Source organism: Papio anubis, chromosome 17, assembly GCF_008728515.1.
Source record: "Papio anubis isolate 15944 chromosome 17, Panubis1.0, whole genome shotgun sequence".
Lineage (NCBI taxonomy): Eukaryota > Metazoa > Chordata > Mammalia > Primates > Cercopithecidae > Papio > Papio anubis.
This window is the reverse complement of record NC_044992.1, coordinates 54484561-54507076: the sequence shown is the minus strand read 5'-3', so window position 1 is coordinate 54507076 and position 22516 is coordinate 54484561. Positions and strand designations below refer to the sequence as shown.

The following is a 22516-nucleotide window of genomic DNA, read 5'->3' as shown; positions in this document are numbered from 1 at the left end:
AGAGAAGCAAGACTAGTAAATCAACCCCAAACCTAGCAGAAGACAAGAAATAACCAAAATCAGAACTGTACTGAAGGAAATTGAGACTCTGAAAACTATTCAAAAGATCAACGAAGCCAGGAGTTGGTTTTTTGAAAAAATTAACAAGGCCACTAGCTAGACTAATAAAGAAGAGAAAGAGGATCCAAATAAACACAATAAGAAATGACAAAGGGGGTGTTACCACTGACCCCACAGAAATAAAAATAAGCATCGGAAACTACAAACATGTCTGTGCAAACAAACTAGAAAACCTATTAAGAAATGGATAAATTCCTGGACACATATACCTCCCAAAACTGAACCAGGAAGAAACTGATTCCCTGAACAGACAAATATTGAGCTCTGAAACTGAATCAGTAAATAGCCTACCAACCAATAAAAGCCCAGGACCAGACAAATTCACAGCTGAATTCTACCAGATGTACAAAGAAGAGCTGGTATAATTCCTACTGAAACTATTCCAAAAAATTAAGGCTGCATCTAGTCATCCATCTTGGAGGAGGAATTGATTCTGACTTTTTTATTATTTTAGGTTAATGGTCCTCAGTCCCCATTAGCCCATCTCCTACTTCTGAGTGTCCTGGCATCCTGCCTATGGCATCTTCCAATTCTTGAAGGTGACAGAAGACAGGGGCTGTGGCAGTCACCTGGGCCTCCCTGAGTGGAGGGCATGGAGCAGTGAAGAGTGGAGCTAAGCACAGTTTGTGGGTGCAAGGAGACAAAGGCCCTGCCAGATCCCTGAAACCATGTTGTTATTTTAAAATGAATTATTATATAAGTATTATTAAATGTGTTTTTGTTTCTAATATAATATTAATACGTACCCATATGAACAGCATGAAGTCTTAAAAATTGATTGATTGATTGATTGATTGAGTTTTAACAATAGTGTCTCTCTATGTTGCCCAGGCTGGTCTGAAACTCCCAGGCTCAATAAATCCTCCCACCTTGGCCTCCCAAAGTGGGAGGATTACAGACATGACTCACTGTGCCCAGCCACATAAAGAATTTTTGAGACCAAAAAGTTTGAGAACCCCTAGGTTCTCAAATAACCTAGTGCAATAACAGACAATACTCAGTTTGCTTGTTGTTTCCTCATCCAACTTCAGTGCATATTTATCATTTAGCCTAGAAGATCCTGATACCCTATGTTTCCTAGTTCTCTTGTATTTTCCCAAGACTATAAGCTCCTCTGAGGGCAGACACCATATCCCTGCTGCCCTTGTACCCCTAACGATTCTTAGTTTCTAGTAAATACATTACCCAGATATAGTATAAACATTTGCCAAGTAAATACAGCAGTATCATCACAATGCTGACACATTACTGGCATTCAATAAATATTTGTGGAATGAATCAATAAAAGAAAAAAAATGTATTCAAAAATCAGGACCTTGATCCTTGAATAATGAAGTCCTGCCTTAGTAAAAGATAACCTTTCTAGTCTATGGTGTTCCATGCTGTTATAAACTTGAAGCCAGCCTTTCATGCCAATCAAGATTCTTGGTGGTCTGCATCCTTACTAATGTTAGCTATCAAGCTCAGTTGAAGAAAGAATAGACTCCTTCCCTCCTTCTCTTCAGACTCTTTTCAACTGAGCCCCAATACTATCACAGTTATGCTGTTTTTTTTTTTTTTTTTTGATTGGTCTAAGCTGAGAAACTGTGAGTTCCTAAAGTGTGAGAGGGGGAAAAGTCTGCCTCTGAACACACGTCCCCTCTGGAGAACCTGAAAATCCAGATCACAGAGAAAGATTTAACCTTACCTAGAGCTGAAATGGATTTAGGGAGCCAAACAAAATATAAAAATAGAAGAAGCTGCAGGAAGAGCCCTGTAGGCACTTCTGGTCCCCAGTTTGAGCCCAAGGAAGCCATTCCTGGCCTTATTTCATAGGCGTTCTTGGGGAAGGCAGCCAGTGGAACTGGGGAGGGGCCACAGGGTGAAGGAAGCTCCTAGTTGAACTTTGTAGTAATTTCAACTGAGCATGAATTTTCCTGAGCAGAATCCAGAGGGGAGCAAATGGGAAGTACAGACAGGAGTGCAGAAACCACAGCTGATGGTGTGGGCAGGTGGGGAAGGGCGAGGTCTGAGACCCCTGCTGGCTTTCTCAGTGGGGAGGCTTATAACCTGGGGCAAGATCTCAGCCCTGTTGCCACTGAGATCTAAAAGTGTGGAAAACATATTTGAGGGAATAATTGAGGAAAACTTCCCTGAACTTGCTAGAGATCCAGACATTCAAATACAAGAAGCTCAAAGAACACCTGGGAAATTTATTGCAAAAAGGTCATCACCTAGGCACACAGTTATCAGGTTATCCAAAGTTAGGATGAAGGAAAGAATCTTAAGAGCCAAGAGGCAAAAGCACCAGGTGATCTATAAAGGAAAACCTATCAGATTAACAGCAGATTTCTCAGCAGAAACCTACAAGCTAGAAGGAATTGGGGGCCTATCTTTAGCCTCCTTAAAGTAAACAACTATCAGCTAAGAATTTTGTATCCAGTGAAACTAAGCTCCATAAATAACGTAAAGATGCAGTCTTTTTCAGACAAACAAATGCTTTGAGAATTCACCACTACCAAGCCAGCACTACAAGAACTGTTAAAAGGAGCTCTAAATCTTGAAACAAATCCTTAAAATACATCAAAATATACATCAAAATAGACCCTCCTTAAAGCATAAATCTCACAGGACCTATAAAACAATGACACAATAAAAACAAACACACAAACAAACAAAACCACACATGGTATTCAGGCAACAAACAGCATGATGAACTATAGTATTTCACATCTCAATACTAATGTTGAATGTAAATGACATTCAACATTAAATGCTCCACTTAAAAGATACAGAATGGCAGAATGGATAAGAATTCATCAACTAAGTATTTGCTGCCTTCAGGAGACTCACTTAACACATAAGGACTCACATAAACTTATGGTAAGGGGTGGAAAAAGATATTCCATGCAAATGGACACCAAAACAGAGCAGGAGTAGCTATGCTTGTATCAGACTAAACAAACTTTAAAGCAACAGCAGTTAAAAAAGACAAAGAAGGGCATTATATAGTGATAAAAGGACTTGTCCAGGAAAATATTACAATCCTAAATATATATGCACCTAACACTGGAGTTCCCAAATTTATAAAACAATTACTAATAGACCTAAGAAATGAGACAGACAGCAACACAGTAATAATGGGGGACTTCAATACTCCACTGACAGCACTAGACAGGTCATCAAGACAGAAAGTCAACAAAGAAACAATGGGTTTAAACTATATCCTAGAACAAATGGACTTAACAGATATTTACAGAACTTTCTACCCAACAACTGCAGAATATATATTCTATTCATCAGCATATGGAACATTCTCCAAGTTGAACATATGATAGGCCATAAAACAAGTCTCAACAAATTTAAGAAAATTGAAATAATAGCCAAGTACTCTCTCACACCACAGTGGAATAAAATTGGAAATAAACTCTCAAAGGGGTTTGATGCAAATACATGGAAATTAAATAACTTGTTCCTGAATGATTATTGGGCTAACAATGAAATCAAGATGGAAATTAAAAAATTCTTTGAATTAAATGATAATAGTGATGGGATACAGAAAAGGCAGTGCTAACAGGAAAGTTCATAGCCTTAAATGCCTACATCAAAAAGTCTGAAGGAGCACAAATAGACAATCTAAGGACACACTTCAAGGAACTAGAGAAACAAGAACAAACCAAACCCAAACCCAGCAGAAGAAAAGAAATAACCAAGATCAGAGCAGAACTAAATGAAATCGAAACAAAAAAATACAAAATAATTATGAAACAAAAAGTTGATTCTTTGAAAAGATAAATAAAATCGATAGACATTAGCAAGATTAACCAAGAAAAGAAGAGAGAAGATCCAAATAAGCTCAATTAGAAGCACAATAGGAGATATTACAACTGATACTATAGAAATACAAAAGATCATTCAAGGCTATTATGAACACCTTTATATGAATAAACTAGAAAACCTAGAGGATATGGATAAATTTCTGGAAATACACAACCCTCTTAGATTAAGCCAGAAAGAAACAGAAACTCTAAACAGACCAATAACAAGCAGCAAGATTGAAATGATAATAAAAAATTGCCAACAAAATCAGAGTCCAGGACCAGATGGATTCACAGTTGAATTCTATCAGAAATTCAAAGAAGAATTTGTACGAATCCTATTGACACAATTCCAAAATATAGAGAAAGGGGGACTCCTCCCTAAATCATTCTATGAAGCCAGTATCACCCTAATACAAAAACCAGGAAAAGACATAACCAAAAAAGAAAACTACAGACCAGTATCCTTGATGCAAAAATATTTAATAAAATACTATACTAGCTAACCGAATCCAACAACATATCAAAAAGATAATCCACCATGATCAAGTGAATTTCATACCAGGGATGCAGTGATGGTTTAAAATATGCAAGTCAGTAAATGTGGTACACCACATAAACAGAATTAAAAACAAAAATCACATCCTCATCTCAATAGATGCAGAAAAAGCATTTGACAAAATCCAGCATCCCTTTATGGTTAAAACTCTTAGCAAAATTGGCATACAAGGGACATACCTCAATGCAATAAAAGCCACCTATGACAGACCCACAGCCAACATAATACTAAATGGGGAAAAGTTGAAAGCATTCCCTCTGATAACTGAAACAAGATAAGGATGCCCACTTGCACCACTTCTCTTCAGCATAGTACTGGAAGTCCTAGCCAGAGCAATCAGACAAGAGAAAGAAATAAAGGGCATCCAAATCGATAAGGAGGAAGTTAAACTGTTGCTGTTTGCTGATGACATGATTGTCCACCTAGAAAACCCTGAAGACTCCTCCAGAAAGCTCCTAGAACTGATAAAATAATTCAGCAGTTTCTGGATACAAAATTAATGCACATAAATCAGTAACTCTCCTACACACCAACAGCAACCAAGGGGAAAAAAAAAAAAAAAACTCACCCTCTTTTAAAAAAAGCGAAAAAAAAAAAAAAAAAAAAAAAACCGCTTAGGAATACACCTAACCAAGGAGGTGAAAGAACTCTACAAGGAAAACTACAAAACACTGCTGAAAGAAATCATAGACAACACAAACAAATGGAAACACATCCCATGCTCATGGATGGGTATATTCAATATTGTGAAAATGACCACATTGCCAAACGCAATCTACAAATTCAACACAATTCCCATCAAAATACCACTATCATTCTTCACAGAACTAGAAAAAACAATTCTAAAATTCATATGGAACCAAAAATGAGTCCACATAGCCAAAGCAAGACTAAGCAAAAATAACAAATCTGGAGGAATCACATTACCTGATTTCAAACTATACTATAAGGCCATAGTCACCAAAACAGCATGGTACTAGTATAAAAATAGGCATGGAACAGGATGGAGAACCCAGAAAAATGCCAAATACTTACAGCCAACAGATCTTCAATAAAGCAAACAAAAACATCAAGAGGTCAGGCATGGTGGCTCACGCCTGTAATCCCAGCACTTTGGGAGGCCAAGGCAGGCAGCTCACTTGAGGCCAGGACCCTGGCCAACACAGTGAAACCCCATACCTACAAACAGAACAAAACGAATGAAAAAAAAAAAAAAAAAAAACACAAAGTGGGGAAAGGACACCCTATTCAACAAATGGTGCTGTGAAAATTGGCAAGCTACACGTGGGAGAATGAAACTGGACCCTTATCTCTCACCTTATTCAAAAATCAACTCAAGATGGATCAAAGACTTAAATCTAAGACTCGAATCCATAAAAATTCTAGAAGATGATATCGGAAAAACTCTTCCAGACATTGGCTTAGGGAAAGATGTTATGGCCAAGAACCCAAAAACAAATGCAATGAAAAGAAAGATAAATAGATGTGACTTAATTAAAAAGCTTCTGCACAGCAAGAGAAATAATCAACAGAGTAAACAGACAGCTCACAGAGTGGGAGAAAAATCTTTGCAAACTATGCATCCAACAAAGGACAAACATCCAGAATCTACAAGGAACTCAAATCAGCAAAAAAAACAATCCCATCAACAAGTGTGTAAAGGACATGTATAGACAATTTTCAAAAGAAGATACACAAACAGCCAACAAATGTATGAAAAATGCTGAACATCACTAATGATCAGGGAAATGCAAATCAAAACCCCAAGGTGATACCACCTTACTCCTGCAAGAATGGCCATATTTACATATATGTATATACTACTTTAAGTTCTAGGGTACATGTGGACAACGTGCAGGTTTGTTACGTATGTATACATGTGCCATGTTGGTGTGTTGTACCCATTAACTCATCATTTACATTAGGTATATCTCCTAATGCTATCCCTCCCCCATACCCCCACTGCACAACAGGCCCCAGTGTATGATGTTCCCCACCCTGTGTCCAAGTGTTCTCATTGTTCAATTCCCACCTATGAGTGAGAATATGCGGTGTTTGGTTTTTTGTCCTTGTGATAGTTTGCTGAGAATGATGGTTTCCAGCTTCATCCATGTCCCTACAAAGGACAAGAACTCATCCTTTTTTAAGGCAGCATAGTATTCCATGGTTTATATGTGCCACATTTTCTTAATCCAGTCTATCATGGATGGACATTTGGGTTGGTTCCAAGTCTTGGCTATTGTGAATAGTGCCACAATAAACATACTTGTGCATGTGTCTTTATAGCAGCATGATTTATAATCCTTTGGGTATATACCCAGTAATGGGATGACTGGGTCAAATGGTATTTCTAGTTCTAGATCCTTGAGGAATCACCACACTGTATTCCACAGTGGTTGAACTAGTTTACAGTCCCACCAACAGTGTAAAAGTGTTCCTATTTCTCCACATCCTCTCCAGCACCTGTTGTTTCCTGACTTTTTAATGACTGCCATTCTAACTGGCATGAGATGGTATCTCATTGTGGTGTTGATTTGCATTTCTCTGATGGCCAGTGATGATGAGCATTTTTTCATGTATCTGTTGGCTGCATAAATGTCTTCTTTTGAGAAGTGTCTGTTCATATCCTTTGCCCACTTTTTGATGTTTTTTTTTTTTTCCTTGTAAATTTGTTTGAGTTCTTTGTAGGTTCTGGATATTAGCCCTTTGTCAGATGGGTAGATTGCAAAAATGTTCTCCCACTCTGTAGGTTGCCTGTTCACTCTGATGGTAGTTTCTTTTGCTGTGCAGAAGCTCTTTAGTTTAATTAGATCCCATTTCTCAATTTTGGCTTTTGTTGCCATTGCTTTTGGTGTTTTAGTCATGAAGTCCTTGCCCATGCCTATGTCCTGAATGGTATTGCCTAGGTTTTCTTCTAGGGTTTTTATGGTTTTAGGTCTAACATTTAAGTCTTTAATCCATCTTGAATTAATTTTTGTATAAGGTGTAAAGAAGGGATCCAGTTTCAGCTTTCTACATATGGCTAGCCAGTTTTTTCCCAGCATCATTTATTAAATAGGGAATCCTTTCCCCATTTCTTGTTTTAGTCAGGTTTGTCAAAGATCAGATGGTTGTAGATGTGTGGTATTATTTCTGAGGGCTCTATTCTGTTCCATTAGTCTGTATCTCTGTTTTGGTACCAGTACCAGAATGGCCATAATTAAAAAATCAAAAAATAATAGATGTTGGTGTGGATGTGGTGAAAAGGGAACACTTTTATACTGTTGATGGGAATGTAAACTAGTATAACCATTATGGAAAACAGTATGGAGATTCCTTAAAGAACTAAAAGTAGATCTACCATTTGATCTAGCAATCCCACTTCTGGGTATCTTCCCAGAGGAAAAGAAGTTATTATATGAAAAAGACATATGAACATGCATGTTTATAGCAGCACAATTTGCAATTGCAAAAATATGGAACCACATTAAATGCTGATCAACCAATGAATGGATAAAGACAATGTGGTATATATATACCATGGAATACTACTCTGCCATAAAAAGGATGCAATAATGGCATTTGCAGCAACTTGGATGGAGTTGGAGACCATTATTCTAAGTGAAATAACTCAGGAATGGAAAAATGAACATTGTATGTTCTCATTTATAAGTGGGAACTAAGCTATAAGGATGCAAAGGCATAAGAATGATATAATGGACTCTGGGGACTCAAGGGGAAGGTTAGAAGTGGAGTGAGGGATAAGGCTACACATTGGGTGCAGTGTACATTGCTCAGGTAATGGGTGCACTAAAATCTCAGAAACTGCCACTAAATAACTTATTCATGTAACCAAATACCACCCGTTCCCCCAAAACTATTGAAATAATAAAAAAGTATATATAAAAATAATTCAAAAAAGGAGATTGGTCTATATCTATAAAAGATGGATGTATCTTTTCATCATCTCTTCTTATCCTTTTTATTTTCTCTTACCCTCCCCTCATCTCTTTGTTATCTCTTTCTTCCTTATCCTACTCTTTTATTCCATTCTTTATCTCTCAAATATTCCTTTATTCTATCTTTCCATTCTTTTAGTATTCTTGTCCTCATAGAGACACTCTGAGACACTATTTTAACCCTGGTGATGATTCTCATGGTTTGAGATGTACCTTGTTTAAAGATGAATAACACTAATAATTAGGGAATGCATTTTCAATTGTCTGATACTGAGTGTCCTATAAATACCTCAATTCAACTATATTTCAAAGATTTTTCTTCATTCTGCTTCCCCTGCTATCCTTCTCCCTGTTTTTAAAAATTGTTTTTTGGCAGTCATATAAGTGATAAACTTCCGGTTCACACTTTGGTAGCTCCCTCCCTTTCACCCACCACATCAAATCAGTCTTCCGCACATATGTGTGGTTCCCAGGTAAGGCCCTTATCACCTGTACCTTAACAGTCTCTTAAATTATTTATCTCTGTCCCCAGTTTTTCTCTCTCCAATATGTCTTACTCTTTGCTTTCACAGTAGACTAGTCATTATCTACAGGATAAAGGTGTCTTAAATGCTCACCAGTCACTGGCAGGTGACTCTTCAGGTCCTTGATTTCTTTTTCTTCGAGTCTGAACCCAGTGTTTTGTAAAACACTCGTTAGGTCATTGACATTAACCTGCCCTCCTTCACAGAAACAAGAAAAAGTAGATAAGGATGTCATAAAATGAAAAATACATACTCTCAACCCCTACTCAGAAATGAAAGCAGAAAAGCTATTTACAGCAAGTCATGTGGGAGTCAGGAACAGACTATGCTTCCAAAATTAAACTTCTGGGAGAAGTTTATATTGAGGAGGAGAAGTAAAGAGTTTGGCATTTCTGATGAATTAGACAGAGATAACAACCAAATCATGTTATTCTGTCAAAAAGTAAGATTTGAAACTTGCTACAGTAATAATAAATTATCTCCCAAGTGTAATTGTACATAAAGGAGGACTCCAGTCAATGGGGGAAAATTAATGAAAACTATTGGTGTAGTTTTAATCAAATCATTCTGAAATATGGGGATTTAAAAAGATTCAATATATATTTCAGATAAATTGAATAATTAAATGTAAAAAGTGAAATAATAGAAAAACAAAGAAAACTAAGTGTATGTGATTCTTCACATACTGGTTAGCTTGTAAAGGACTTAAAAGTCAATCACAGAAGAAATGACTGATAAAATCAAACACATAAACATGAAAAGTGGCCATATATCAAAATACAACATAATGGATAAAAAGTGGATTTGTAGTTGCCTAGGTCTGCAAGAGTTGGGGGGTATAAGTAGTGACTACTAATGGGTATTCAGTTTCTTTCTGCAGTGCTGAGATATTCTAAAGCTGATTGTGGTGATACTGCACAACTCTGTTAGTATACTAAAACCCACTGAATTATATATTTTAAGTAGGTTAATTGTATGGTATATGAACTATATCTCAATAAAGCTGTTGTAAAAATACAATAAAATAAAATGCAGATAACGAATTAGGAAAATATTTACAATAGATATGACAATGTGCTAATGTTTAATCTATAAAGAGGTCATTTATATTAATAGAAACAATGTTTGGACTCTAATAGATTAAAAGATATAATGATATAAAACATTTTTTTTCTGAAAAATTTTTTCCTTTTTTATGTATGTTTTTAAAAATTTTTTTAATTTTTAAATTTTTTTTTTTTTTTGAGACAAAGTCTTGCTTTGTCACCCAAGCTGGAGTGCAGTGGCATGATCTTGGCTCACTGCAACCTCTGCCTCCTGGGTTCAAGCTATTCTCCTGCCTCAGTCTCCTGAATAGCTGGGACTACAAGTGTGTGCCACCATGCCCAGCTAATTTTTGTATTTTTAGTAAAGACAGGGTTTCACCTTGTTGGCCAGGCTGGTCTCGAACTCCTGACCTCGTGATCCACCCGCCATGGCCTCCCAAAGTGCTGGGATTACAGGTGTGAGCCACCACGCCCAGCTTAAATCTTTTTCTTGCCCTGTCTTATGGTCCTGATGAAAATTTTCTGAGTGATTTTACATCCATATTTTGTTCTCTAAGTAGATTATAAACTCCTTGAAAGTAAGAACTATCGGCTGGGCATGGTGGCTCACACCTGTAATCCCAGCACTTTGGGAGGCTGAGGTGGACAGATCACCTGAGGTTGGGAGTTTAAGACCAGCCTGACCAACATGGAGAAACCCCATCTCTACTGAAAACACAAAATCAGCTGGGTGTGGTGGCACATGCCTGTAATCCCAGCTACTTGGGAGGCTGAGGCAGGAGAATCGCTTGAACATGGGAGGTGGAGGTTGCAGTGAGCTGAGATTGTGCCATTGTATTCCAGCCTGGGCAACAAGAGTGAAACTCCATCTCAAAAATAAATAAATAAATAAATAAATAAATAAACAAACAAACAAAGAACTATCTTCTGCTTTGTGTAGCCCCTCCCCCACCACACTCCCAACACTATGCCAGTCTGTTTGATGAATGAAAAAATTCTCAAATTAAGCTTTCTTTTCCATTAAAGAGAAAACAACCACTATCCTTGTGAGAATTCCATGATTTAAATATAAAACAATTGATACGGTTTGGCTGTATCCCCACTCAAATCTCATCTTGAATTCCCACGTGTTGTGGGAGGGACCTGGTGGGAGGTTAACTGAATCACGGGGGCAGGTCTTTCTCATGCTCTTGTGATACTGAATAAGACTCACAAGATCTGATGGTTTTATAATGGGGAGTTTCCCTGCACAAGCTCTCTCTCTTTGCCTGCCACCATCCATGTAAGGTGTGACTTGCTCCTCCTTGCCTTCCACCATGATTGTGAGGCCTCCCCAGCCACATGGAACTGTAAATCCATTACACCTCTTTATTTTCTAAATTGCCCAGTCTCAGATATGTCTTTATCAGCACCATGAAAATGGACTAATACAAAAATACAAAGCTGATTTAAAAATTGTTTTTATTTTAATACGTTTTTTGAGACAGGGTCTGGCTTTGCCATCCAGGCTCACTGCAGCCTCAAACTCCTGGGCTCAAGTGATCCTCCTGCCTCAGCCTCCTGAGTAGCTGGGACCACAGCTACATATCACCAATATAAAAACATTTTCAACTTTATTGATAACAAAAAAATCAGAACAATAATTAGATTCCTTTTTTCATCAAATTAATTCAAGTTTTTCATCCATCAAATGAACAAGAATAAAAAATATAAAAATAATGTACTGTGGTTAGGGCATGATGGTAATACTATGTATGGAGGTGCAAATTCCTGCTGGAAGAATATATCCAAAGAAAATGACTTTAAAGCTGGATCAAGATTTATGTATGAAGATCAGAGACATATAAGAGAAAAACACTAAGTAAATGTTCAACAAGAGAACAATGATTAAGTAAATTATAATACAACTAGATGATATAATTATTAAAATGATGTTTACAAAGAAATTTTAAATAACATGGTGAAATTATTACACTAAAATTTTAGGATTAAATGCAGGACATATAACATTTCTAGTAAGAGTTTAATAATACACATATATGCACAGGAAAAAGATCAGAGATATCTATAATAGAAAAGGTAACATTACTTGAAATTGTGGGTAATTACATTTTTTTCTGTATGCTACTATATATATTCCAGATTATTCTCAAATACCCAGCATCTAGTAGACACTTGAGTATTTGTTGAATAAAATGCATAATTTTCTGCTTATTTATGTAATCAGAAAAAACCAATTAGAACAATCTTAAATATTATTGTCCTTATCCTTTTCCTCACTTACCTCTGAAGGATTTCACACCATCCAATAATTCTTTCTTAAACACCTTTTTGTCAGCTGTAGGATACAACATGATTAATAATGCTTTCAGAAATTCATAAAAAGTAAAATATATACTTACAGGAAGGGAAAATTTAGAAATTTGTTACAATTCAATCTCAATGAAATGAAAGATATTTGCAAAATTCAGTGTAGTGAACCTATCCACTGGATAGAATACAAACTATTGTTAATAGTGCCCTACAGTGCTGTACTATACATAGCCTTTCTTTTCTTGCTTTCCCCTCTCTAATTTACCTTCATCTTTTCTTTCTTCACCTTTTCTACCCCTTCTGCTCTTACTTTTTTTTCAGTTTATACCTTAAGTCTTATCTTTTTCCTAGGGCAAAAGAAATTGTCTTATGATAGGACTTCTGACTGAAGAGGTTCATGTTTCCTAAACCAATATAATAATAATAGGATTTTTAGAAATGCTAGGACTGGGCCTTTTAAAAAACATTTTTAATTGACACAACTGTTTCAAATATTAGAATTTCTAACACAAAACCTTAAAACCAACCTCTTTGAAGTTTTCAAGAGGGTAAGGACTTGGAGAATCAGACACGGTCCCTGCGCTCTCAGGTTTTAGATAGTGCCACATAGACAATGATCTTTAGTAAGTGTTGAATGAATATATTTTTAGACATCAGTGAAGCAGAATACATGTAAATGCTTACCAGAAACTGGCAGAGTTTTCAGAAGCTTTTTGTGCTCCTTATTTGTGATCTCTATTCCCATGTTTTCCAGAACATTTTTCACATCCCCAGCATGAATCTTCTCTCCTTTAGAGGAAGGAAAATAGTCATAGGTGAGAATATAAGAATTATGTCATATTTTATATTGTGACATTATAATTATGTATCAGTCCATTTTCATGCTGCTGATAGACATACCTAAGACTGGGAAGAAAAAGAGGTTTAATTGGACTTACAGTTCCACATGGCTGGGGAGGCCTCAGAATCACGGTGGGAGGTGAAAGGCACTTTTTACATGGCAGCGGCAAGAGAAAATGAGGAAGAAGCAAAAGCAGAAACCCCTGATAAACCCATCAGATCTTATGAGACTTATTCACTATCATGAGAATAGCATGGGAAAGACTGACCCCCATGATTCAATTAACTCCCCGTGGTTCCCTCCCACAACATGTGGGAATTCTGAGAGACACAATTCAAGTTGAGATTTGGGTGGGGACACAGCCAAACTATATCAAATTATATACAACATTATATGTAATTATAATCAACATATAATAGAAGTAATTATGATTAACATATAACATTATAACTACATATAACATTATATATCATATATATGTACCTGTGTTTGTATATATATAATTATATATAATGTGTGTGTGTGTGTATATATCTAATCCTCAGCTGCTGGGGGAAGAGTAAAGCACAGTAAAAGCTTGTTTAGCTATTTATTTATTTATTTACTATTTTGAGACAAGGTCTCACTCTGCCATCCTGGCTGGAGTGCAGTGGCACGATCACGGGTCACTGTAGCCTTGACCTCCTAGGCTTAAGCAATCCTCCCGCCCCAGGCCCTCGGAGTAGCTGGACTACAGGCATGCAACAGCATGCGGGGCTAATTTTTTGTACTTTTTGTAGAGATAAGGTCTCCCTGTGTTACCCAGGCTAGTCTTGAACTCCTGGCCTCAAGCGATCCATCTGGCTTGGCCTCCCAAGGTGCTAGGGTTACAGGTGTGAACCACTGTACCAGGCCTTGTTTAGCTATTTAGAGTCAAGGAGGGGAGTCAGAAATTTTTCTTTTAGCCTAAGTAAAATAAAATCTCTTACAATGATAAAACAATATCATATCATAAGTAAAATAGAAATTGTATAATTTTTCAATAATTTGGGAGCTGTTTCATGGTTAATATAAATAATTTGACTACTACAAGAACACCACTACTTTTACTTTTCTTTTTCTTCTTTCTTCTTCTTTTTAGTCCTCCCTATCCCCTTCCCTCTTGTTCTTTTGCCTTAATTATGGGGTAAGTTAAAAATGACAATAAAATCTGACTCCTTGTAATATATTTCACCTTGAGTGAATTTACATTTATATAATTACGTTGTAAACTTGGGAAGTCAGGGATCATATCTTTCTCTCAAAATCTAGCATAATGCCTGGCACATAGCCAATGATCAACTAAATGTAGAATGAGTTAATTAATTGTTTGAATGTCAGCAAAGCAAAATACATTACTGATTGAAACTTCAGAGAGTTCATTCACTTGATCATTACTGAGTGTTTACTATGTGAATAAAACAAAATTTTTGAAGGGGTAAAACTGACATTGAAACTGCTCAATATATAAAACATAATTAGGCCAGGTGTGGTGGCTCATGCCTGTAATCCTAGCACTCTGGGAAGCTGAGGTGGGCAGATCACTTGAGGTCAGGAGTTCGAGACCAGCCTGGCCAACATGGTAAAACCCTGGCTCTATAAAAATACAAAAATTAGCTGGGTGTGGTGGCATGTGTCTGTAATTCCAGCTACTCAGGAGGCTGAGGCAGGACAGTCACTTAAACACTGGAGGCAGAGGTTGCAGTGAACAGAGATTGGGCCACTGCACTCCAGCCTGTGTGATGGAGGGAGACTCTGTCTCAAAAAAAAAATCATAATTAACAAGCAGGACTATGACTTTTTTGGCAAATATTATTGCAACATTTACTAAAATTGATCATGTTTTAAGACAAAAATTTAAATCTCAACAAATTACCCGAAGGCAAAAAGTATATTAGTCATATTCTAATTATAATTTAAAGCCAGCTGGGTGTGGTGGCTCACACCTGTAATCCCAGCATTTTGGGAGGCTGAGGCAGCTGGATCACGAGGTCAACAGATTGAGACCATCCTGGCCAACATGGTGAAACTCTGTCTGTATTAAAAATACAAAAATTAGCTGGGCGTGGTGGTGTGCTCCTATAGTCCCAGCTACTTGGGAGGCTGAGGCAGGAGAATTGCTTGAACCTGGGAGATGGAGGTTGCAGTGAGCCGAAATCGTTCTGCAGTCCAGCCTGGTGACAGAGTGAGACTCCATCTCAATAATAATAATAATAATAATAATAATAATAATAATAAAATAAAAGTAAAAATAAAAGAAGAAAAAATGTAAAATCAATCACAGAAACAGTTTTAATAAATCCTCTCTACTTGGAAATTGTAAATAAAATACTTTAAATAACTGCTGAGTTAAATAAGTTGAAACTGAGATCATAACCTACTTAGAAATTATGAACACAACTTCTGTTTCCAGCAGAACAGTAGAGTAGGACATCCTACTTGCTACAAATATCTAAAATGGATTTAAAAATGACAAAATAATTGTAGATGGATGGCTGAGTTTGTTGGAAAGAAAAAAAATTTTTGGTTTCAGGAAGTAGAGAGGGTTTTAAGAGTCAGGTTGATATGTACTCAATTTTTTTTCTTTTTTTTAAAATTAACCTTTCCTATGGTGCTGAGATATATACTCAATTTGATTAGATAACCCTAGTGGGTTATCTGACCAGATTTGGCAACAGCTTTGTTTTAAGGCCCAAGCATTCTTGGGCACATGATAGGGACACAGATTTGAAATACTGCATATTTAAAGCCCATTAAAGAGGCTGGGCACAGTGGCTCACATCTGTAATCTCCAGCATGTTGGGAGGCTGAGGCAGGTGGATCACTTGAAGCCAGGAGTTCAAGACCAGCCTGGCCAACACTGTGAAACCCTGTCTGTACTAAAAATACAAAGAAAATTATTTTGGTGTGGTGGCACATGCCTGTAATCCCAGCTACTTGGGTGGCTAAGGCACAAGAATCGCTTGAATTCAGGAGGTGGAGGCTGCAGTGAGCTGAGATCATGCCACTGCACTCCAGCCTGGGTGACACAATGAGACTCTGACTCAAATAAATAAAACAATTAAACCCATTAAAGAGAAAGAAAGGGCATAGATAGAAGCACAAGAATAAGAAATTAAGGAAAAGAACAGGCTAGTGTGCAAAAGATATAAAACAATATCTAGAAATAAATTGTTATTGGTATTTTCAATAAACAGTGTGAGATGGAGTTGTAGAGAGAATTAGTGAACTGGAAGAGAGATTTGAGAAATTCTAAAAATTAGGAGAACAATATAAAAAGTGGAAAATATGGAAAAAAGATAGGAAAGACAGAATAAGAAGGTCCATCATATACATAATGGGAGTTTCTAAAAGTAAAAGAAAAAGAGAGGTAATATTTGAAACATAAAGGCTGAAAATTTTCAAGAATTGATGAAAGGCCTGAACTTTTAGTTTCAGGAATCACAAGTCTTGAGCAGAAAATGAAAATGAAAATAAGTGTATACTTGGAGACATTATAATGAAAACTTCAAAGATAGAGATAATCTTAAAAGTTACAAGAGAAAAAGTAGCTATTAATAAATAATTAAGGCTGGGTGTGGTGGCTCACACCTGTAATCCCAGTATTTTGGGAGGCCAAGGTAGATGGATCACTTGAGGTCAGAAGTTTGAGACCAGCCTGGCCATCATGGTGAAACCCCACCTCTACTAAAAATACAAAAATTAGCCAGGCATGTGGCTTGTGCATGGAGTTCCAGCTACTCAGGAGGCTGAGGCAGGAGAATTGCTTGAACCTAGGAGGCGGAGGTTGTAGTCAACTGAGATTGCACCACTGTACTCCAGACAGCAAGACTCTGTCCTCCTCCAAAACAAACAAACAAACAAACACACCCAATTAAGACAGCTTATTTTAACAGCAAAAAGAGTCCAGAAAACAATCAATATATGAATACATTATATATAGTGTGTGGATATGTATGTGTCTATATGTGTATATATGTGTGCGTGCACACGTGCACATGGTATATATTTTCTTTTCCTTCTTTCCATTTTTAATTTAAGTATTAGTTTTGGGCCGGGAGCGGTGGCTCAAGCCTGTAATCCCAGCACTTTGGGAGGCCGAGACAGGTGGATCACGAGGTCAGGAGATCGAGACCATCCTGGCTAACACAGTGAAACCCTGTCTCTACTAAAAAATACAAAAAACTAGCCAGGCGTGGTGGCGGCGCCTGTAGTCCCAGCTACTCGGGAGGCTGAGGCAGAAGAATGGTGTGAACCCGGGAGGCGGAGCTTGCAGTGAGCTGAGATCCGGCCACTGTACTCCAGGCTGGGCGACAGAGCGAGACTCTGTCTCAAAAAAAAAAAAATATTAGTTTTGTCATAGGTTAACTTTACAAGTTAGACTTTAGGTAACAGAATATTCAGATAGCGCTGTAACTAAATTTTGTAAGTAATTAACACAGCTCAGTATGACTATCTCCCTGAGATGGACTGTTGGAACTTTATTTCTCTTCATTCTGTGGAAAGGGTGAGAAAGAATATCTTCATTTATACGAAGAATAGTTGTATCTTATTAGGTGGAAACAGAGTTTTTTTTTTTTGATAAATAGAAGTTCAAATATATGTAGAAAGATTGTAGCACCGAGATGGCGCCACTGCACTCCAGCCTGGGCGACAGAGTGAGACTCCATCTCAACAACAACAACAACAACAAAAAGCATCATTAGTTTCTAGAGTTCTAAGATAGAATGACAATCTACAAGTCTAGATTCAGTCAAACTATGATTCAAAGATGAGTGTAAAATAAACATACTTTTAGACAAAGACTGGCTTTTGTTGATATCACTAAGAAGGATGAACCCACAAAGGACTAGGAAGGTAAAAGCATCAGTGAGTAAGGAAAGCTTTAAGTGTATTTACATCTTGCAGAAGATTGGCTTTAAGTTACTCTGTTCTTGCTTTTAATATACTCACTTGACAAAACCCCATTGCTGGTTAAATGCAAGTCTCTACTACTCTGTGCCTGCAGCCATGTAGCTAACTAGAACTAAGGCAAACTATGCTGACTGTCCTCACTTTACATTGATGATCGTGAACCTCAAGTGGGTCTTTAATGCCCTGGAGCAATCATACTATACTTTGCTGGTTCCTTAATTTTCCTACTCTTCTTTACGACTACTTCACACCTTCCTTCCTCTTTTCAAACCACTATTTCCTCTTCTTTCACTTGATTACTACTTCATCTCTTTAATCAAAAAAAGAAGCCTTCTCTTACCACCATTTTCACCACTTTACTTATCCCCTTATTCCACTTTGCTCTCTTTTGCAGTGAAATGCCTTAGATATTCACACAGTTTCTAAATCCTATCTTCCCATTCTTTCAGACTCATTCCACTTAGGCTTCTTTCCATCTCACAACCTGAAGTTTCTCTTTTGGATATCACCAGTGACCTCCGTGTGGCTATATGCAATTGTCAATTCTCGGTTCTCATGTTACTTGACCTATCAGCAGCATTTGACTATTGATTTGCCTTCTTGTCTGGTAACTGTAGCAGATGCTATAGATGCCCTGCTCATATCCCCTCATATCAATGCATGCTTGTTCACTTTCACTTTCAGTTACTAGTATCTCTTTGTCTGAGGGATTTCTTCAGCTGCCAGAGTCCACACTGCCTATGCTTAGATGGGTAGAAATGCCAGCAGAGTAATACTGCTTTCCCCTCCCTTAAGCATTTTTTTTTTTTTTTTTTTTCGGAGACAGAGTCTTGCTCTGTCACCTAGGCTGGAGTGTAGTGGTGCGATCTCGGCTCACTGCAAGCTCCACCTCCCAGGTTCACACCATTCTCCTGCCTCAGCCTCCCGAGTAGCTGGGACTACAGGCACCTACCACAACGTCCGACTAATATTTTTGTATTTGTTTTTAGTAGAGACGGGGTTTCACTGTGTTAGCCAGGATAGTCTCAATTTCCTGACCTCGTGATCTGCCTGCCTCGGCCTCCCAAAGTGCTGGGATTATAGGCGTGAGCCACCGCACCCGGCCCCTTAAGCAGTTTTTAACCAATGACTGATATGAGTTGGTGTGAAAATAACCTAGCTCTATTACCCCTCTCTTGAGGCCATGTCATTTACCAGATATTCCCCAGTGCGATTAAGCTCCAGTTACCTGCAATGGTAACTTGTTTGATAAACACTTTATTGGCTGCTTTTATCTATGTCTCACTTCTCTGCTCCCCTGAGCTCACTTCCCAAGCAAACTACCTGTATATGTAATCCTCATTTCAGGGTTTGTTTTCTGGGGGTACCCAACTTAATTTAACCTTCCTCATCTGATTTTCAGGGCACCTTATTATCTTGGTTTTCCACCTACATCACTGGCTACTCCTCATCTTCTTTGCTTTAGCACCTCTTAATATTGAAGTACTCCAGGTTTCATTCTTTAGTCCTCTTCTCTTCTTCACTTATACTCACTCCTTGAGTGAATTCATTCAATCTCATGGCTTTAAATACCATCTATATGCCTATGACTTTCAATTTTATATTTTTACCCAAGATATATTTCTTGAATTTGAATCTGTTTAGTAAGCTTGTACTTGATATCTGCATTTGGAGGTCTATTAGTTATCTCAAAATGTCCCAAATTGGATTCCTAATTTTCTTCCACCCAAACTTGTACTACTGGTAACTTTTTTCATCTCAGTTAATGGCAAGACTATCCTTTTAGTTAGTTGTTCAAGACAAAAATTTTAGAACCATTCTTGACTTCTTCTTTTATCTAGTACTTTGTATCTAATCCTCCAGAAAATTCTTTTGACTCTTTAAAAAATGTGTCCAGAATCCAGCCATTGCCTTCTACTCTGGTTATGTCACCAGCATCCCTAACATTGATTACTCTAAAGGCCCTCAAAATGGTTTCCCTGCTTCCTCCCCTCCCCTCCCCTCTCCTCCCCTCCCCTCCCCTCTCCTCCCCTCCCCTCTCCTCCCTCCCCCTCCCTCCCCCCTCCCCTCCCATCTCCACTCCCCCTCCCCTCTCCTCCCCTCCCTCTCCCCGTCTCCTCCCCTCCCTCTCCCCATCTCCTCCCCTCCCCTCCCCTACCCTCTCTCCTCCCCTCCCCTCCCCTCTTCCCTGACATAGGTCAGATCATATTACACCTCGGTTTTAAACCCTACAATAGCTTTCTGTTTATCTCAGAAAATAAGCCCAAGTCCTTGCAGGGTTTTCAAAAATAAGTAATGCACTCATTACTTTTCTCTTCTCATCCCCTATTACTTTTTTTTGAGATGGGGTCTTTATCACCCAGGCTGGAGTGCAGTGGCCTGATCTCAGCTCACTGCAACCTTTGCCTCCTGGGTTCAAGTGGTTTTCCTGCCTCAGGCTCCTGAGTAGCTGGGACTACAGGCATGCACCACTATGCCTGGCTAATTTTTGCACTTTTAGTAGAGATCGGGTTTCACCATGTTGGCCAGGCTGGTCTTGAACTCCTGACTTCAGGTGATCTGCCCGCCTTGGCCTCCCAAAGTGCTGGGATTACAGGTGTGAGCCACCGTGTCCAATCTCCCTATTACTTTTTTACTTAGTTACTCAGCTTCAGCTACACTGACCTTCTTGTTGTTCTTTGAATATACCAGGCATGCTCCTGCCTTTGTCCTTGTCCCCTTTGTCTGAAACACTTTTTGTCTAGAAATCCCCACATGTCAAAACCCTCACCTCTTTCAAGTGTTTGCTCAAATGTCACCTTCTCAAGGCCTGATTATCTGTTTAAAAACACACCTGCCTCTTTCCCCAACACACCCTGTTCTCCCAATCTCCTTTATCTACTTTTCACTTATTTCCAGAGCATATATCACTTTCTAACATATTATATAATGTTCTTATGTTTAATGTTTATTGTTTATTGCTTATTTCCTCCGCTAGAATCTAAGCTCCAGGAGGCAGCGACCTTCGTACTACTTACTGATGTAGCCTCTATGCCTAGAACAATGTCTGGCATGTGGTAAATACTCTATAAATAATTGTTAAATAAATGAGTGGAAGAAACATTATTGGGTTAAAAAAATAGTTCCATATAAAACTTTAAGATCACACAATGCAGTATTTACTGTAACATCTCACTCACCTGTAACATTTTTAACTTCATCCATCATCGTATTCAAATCAGTCTTCCCATTATCTTTAAGATAAAAAGGCGTCAAAAAGATTTATGGAAAAATGATATAAGGGCCTTAAATTCTGAAATAGAAACTCAAAAGTCAATTATTCCAAAACATTTCCCTAGAAGTTCATTTTTCCAAGTCCAATGCTCATGAATTGAATTAATATAGCTACTACTATTTATCCTATAAACAATAAAAATCTACATTTCACAATGCAGGAGTAAAGCTTAAAGCATTCTTCTTTCCTTCAAGACAATCTATTATCTAGTAAGTTAATCTATTCAGGGGTTGGAAATTTGAGAATTAAAAAATTTTGTTTAAAAATGGTATTTCCATTTTTTGTCAACGCTGACTTTACCTTTAGGCTTATGATGACTTTGGCACTAAGCTATCCACTAAAAGATTAGAGTGTTGGTATCCATGTCTGGTTGCTCTTAGGTTGTCATGTTGATATATCCAGTTAAAGTCCATTTGTGATGACAAAACTTTTATTTTGCCATGACCGTTTTCAATTAAAATATATTTTCACAGACCATGTACTTAGTTTCTTTGATCAGTATTTCTCAAATTGAAGTCTGAAGTCACTGGAAGTCAGTGGATAAATTTTAAGCAGTTTGTAAGATTGCAAGTTTGAGAGACACTGGATTGGGAGGTTAAGCTAGTAGTTAAGAGATGTTATTACTCTCATAGGCAAGATTCAGTTTGGAACCTTACAGCTGCTGAAGGACACACTCATTTTCTACTTATGACTTGGTCAAGGGTGTCAATTCATCACTGGTCAAATATGTTTACACTGTTGTATTATTTGTAATATTCCTAAGACTATAAGTTTATCTGAGGACAAGATACCAAGAATCACTTTGTGTTCTTAGTATCACCTAGGCATTAGTGTAATGGTTTGCACAAGATTGATGCTCTATAAACATTTACTAAATTATAGTTCTAGCAAAATGCAAACATATTATAAATAATGAATTAGCTTTAAAATTATTATATTCCAGATTCTTAGATACAGAATTTATATTTGTTTGTTCTTTTAAAATACTTTTAAAATTATGATAATCTTTTTTTTTTCCACACTGTTGCCTGGGCTGGAGTGCAATGGCATGATCTCGGCTCACTGCAACCTCTGCCTTCCAAGTTCAAGCGATTCTCCTGCTTCAGCCTCCTGAGTAGCTGGGATTACAGGTGCCTGCCACCATGCCCAGCTAATTTTTTGCATTTTTAGTA

General features: G+C 37.6%; 1 protein-coding gene across 11 annotated transcripts in view; it reads right to left on the bottom strand.

Moving 5' to 3' along the window:
- The window catches only part of LOC103878903 (EF-hand calcium-binding domain-containing protein 3), a 514301-nt gene that overhangs the window by 77344 nt on the left and 414441 nt on the right, over positions 1-22516 (bottom strand). For all 11 annotated transcript variants that reach the window (XM_031657656.1, XM_031657654.1, XM_021929308.2 and 8 more), the window contains 4 exons: positions 21250-21303; positions 12982-13086; positions 12269-12322; positions 9032-9136 (listed from right to left, as the gene is read on the bottom strand). In XM_031657656.1, the coding sequence (XP_031513516.1) occupies positions 9032-9136; positions 12269-12322; positions 12982-13086; positions 21250-21303 (318 nt within the window). The remainder of the gene's footprint in view (positions 1-9031; positions 9137-12268; positions 12323-12981; positions 13087-21249; positions 21304-22516) is intronic.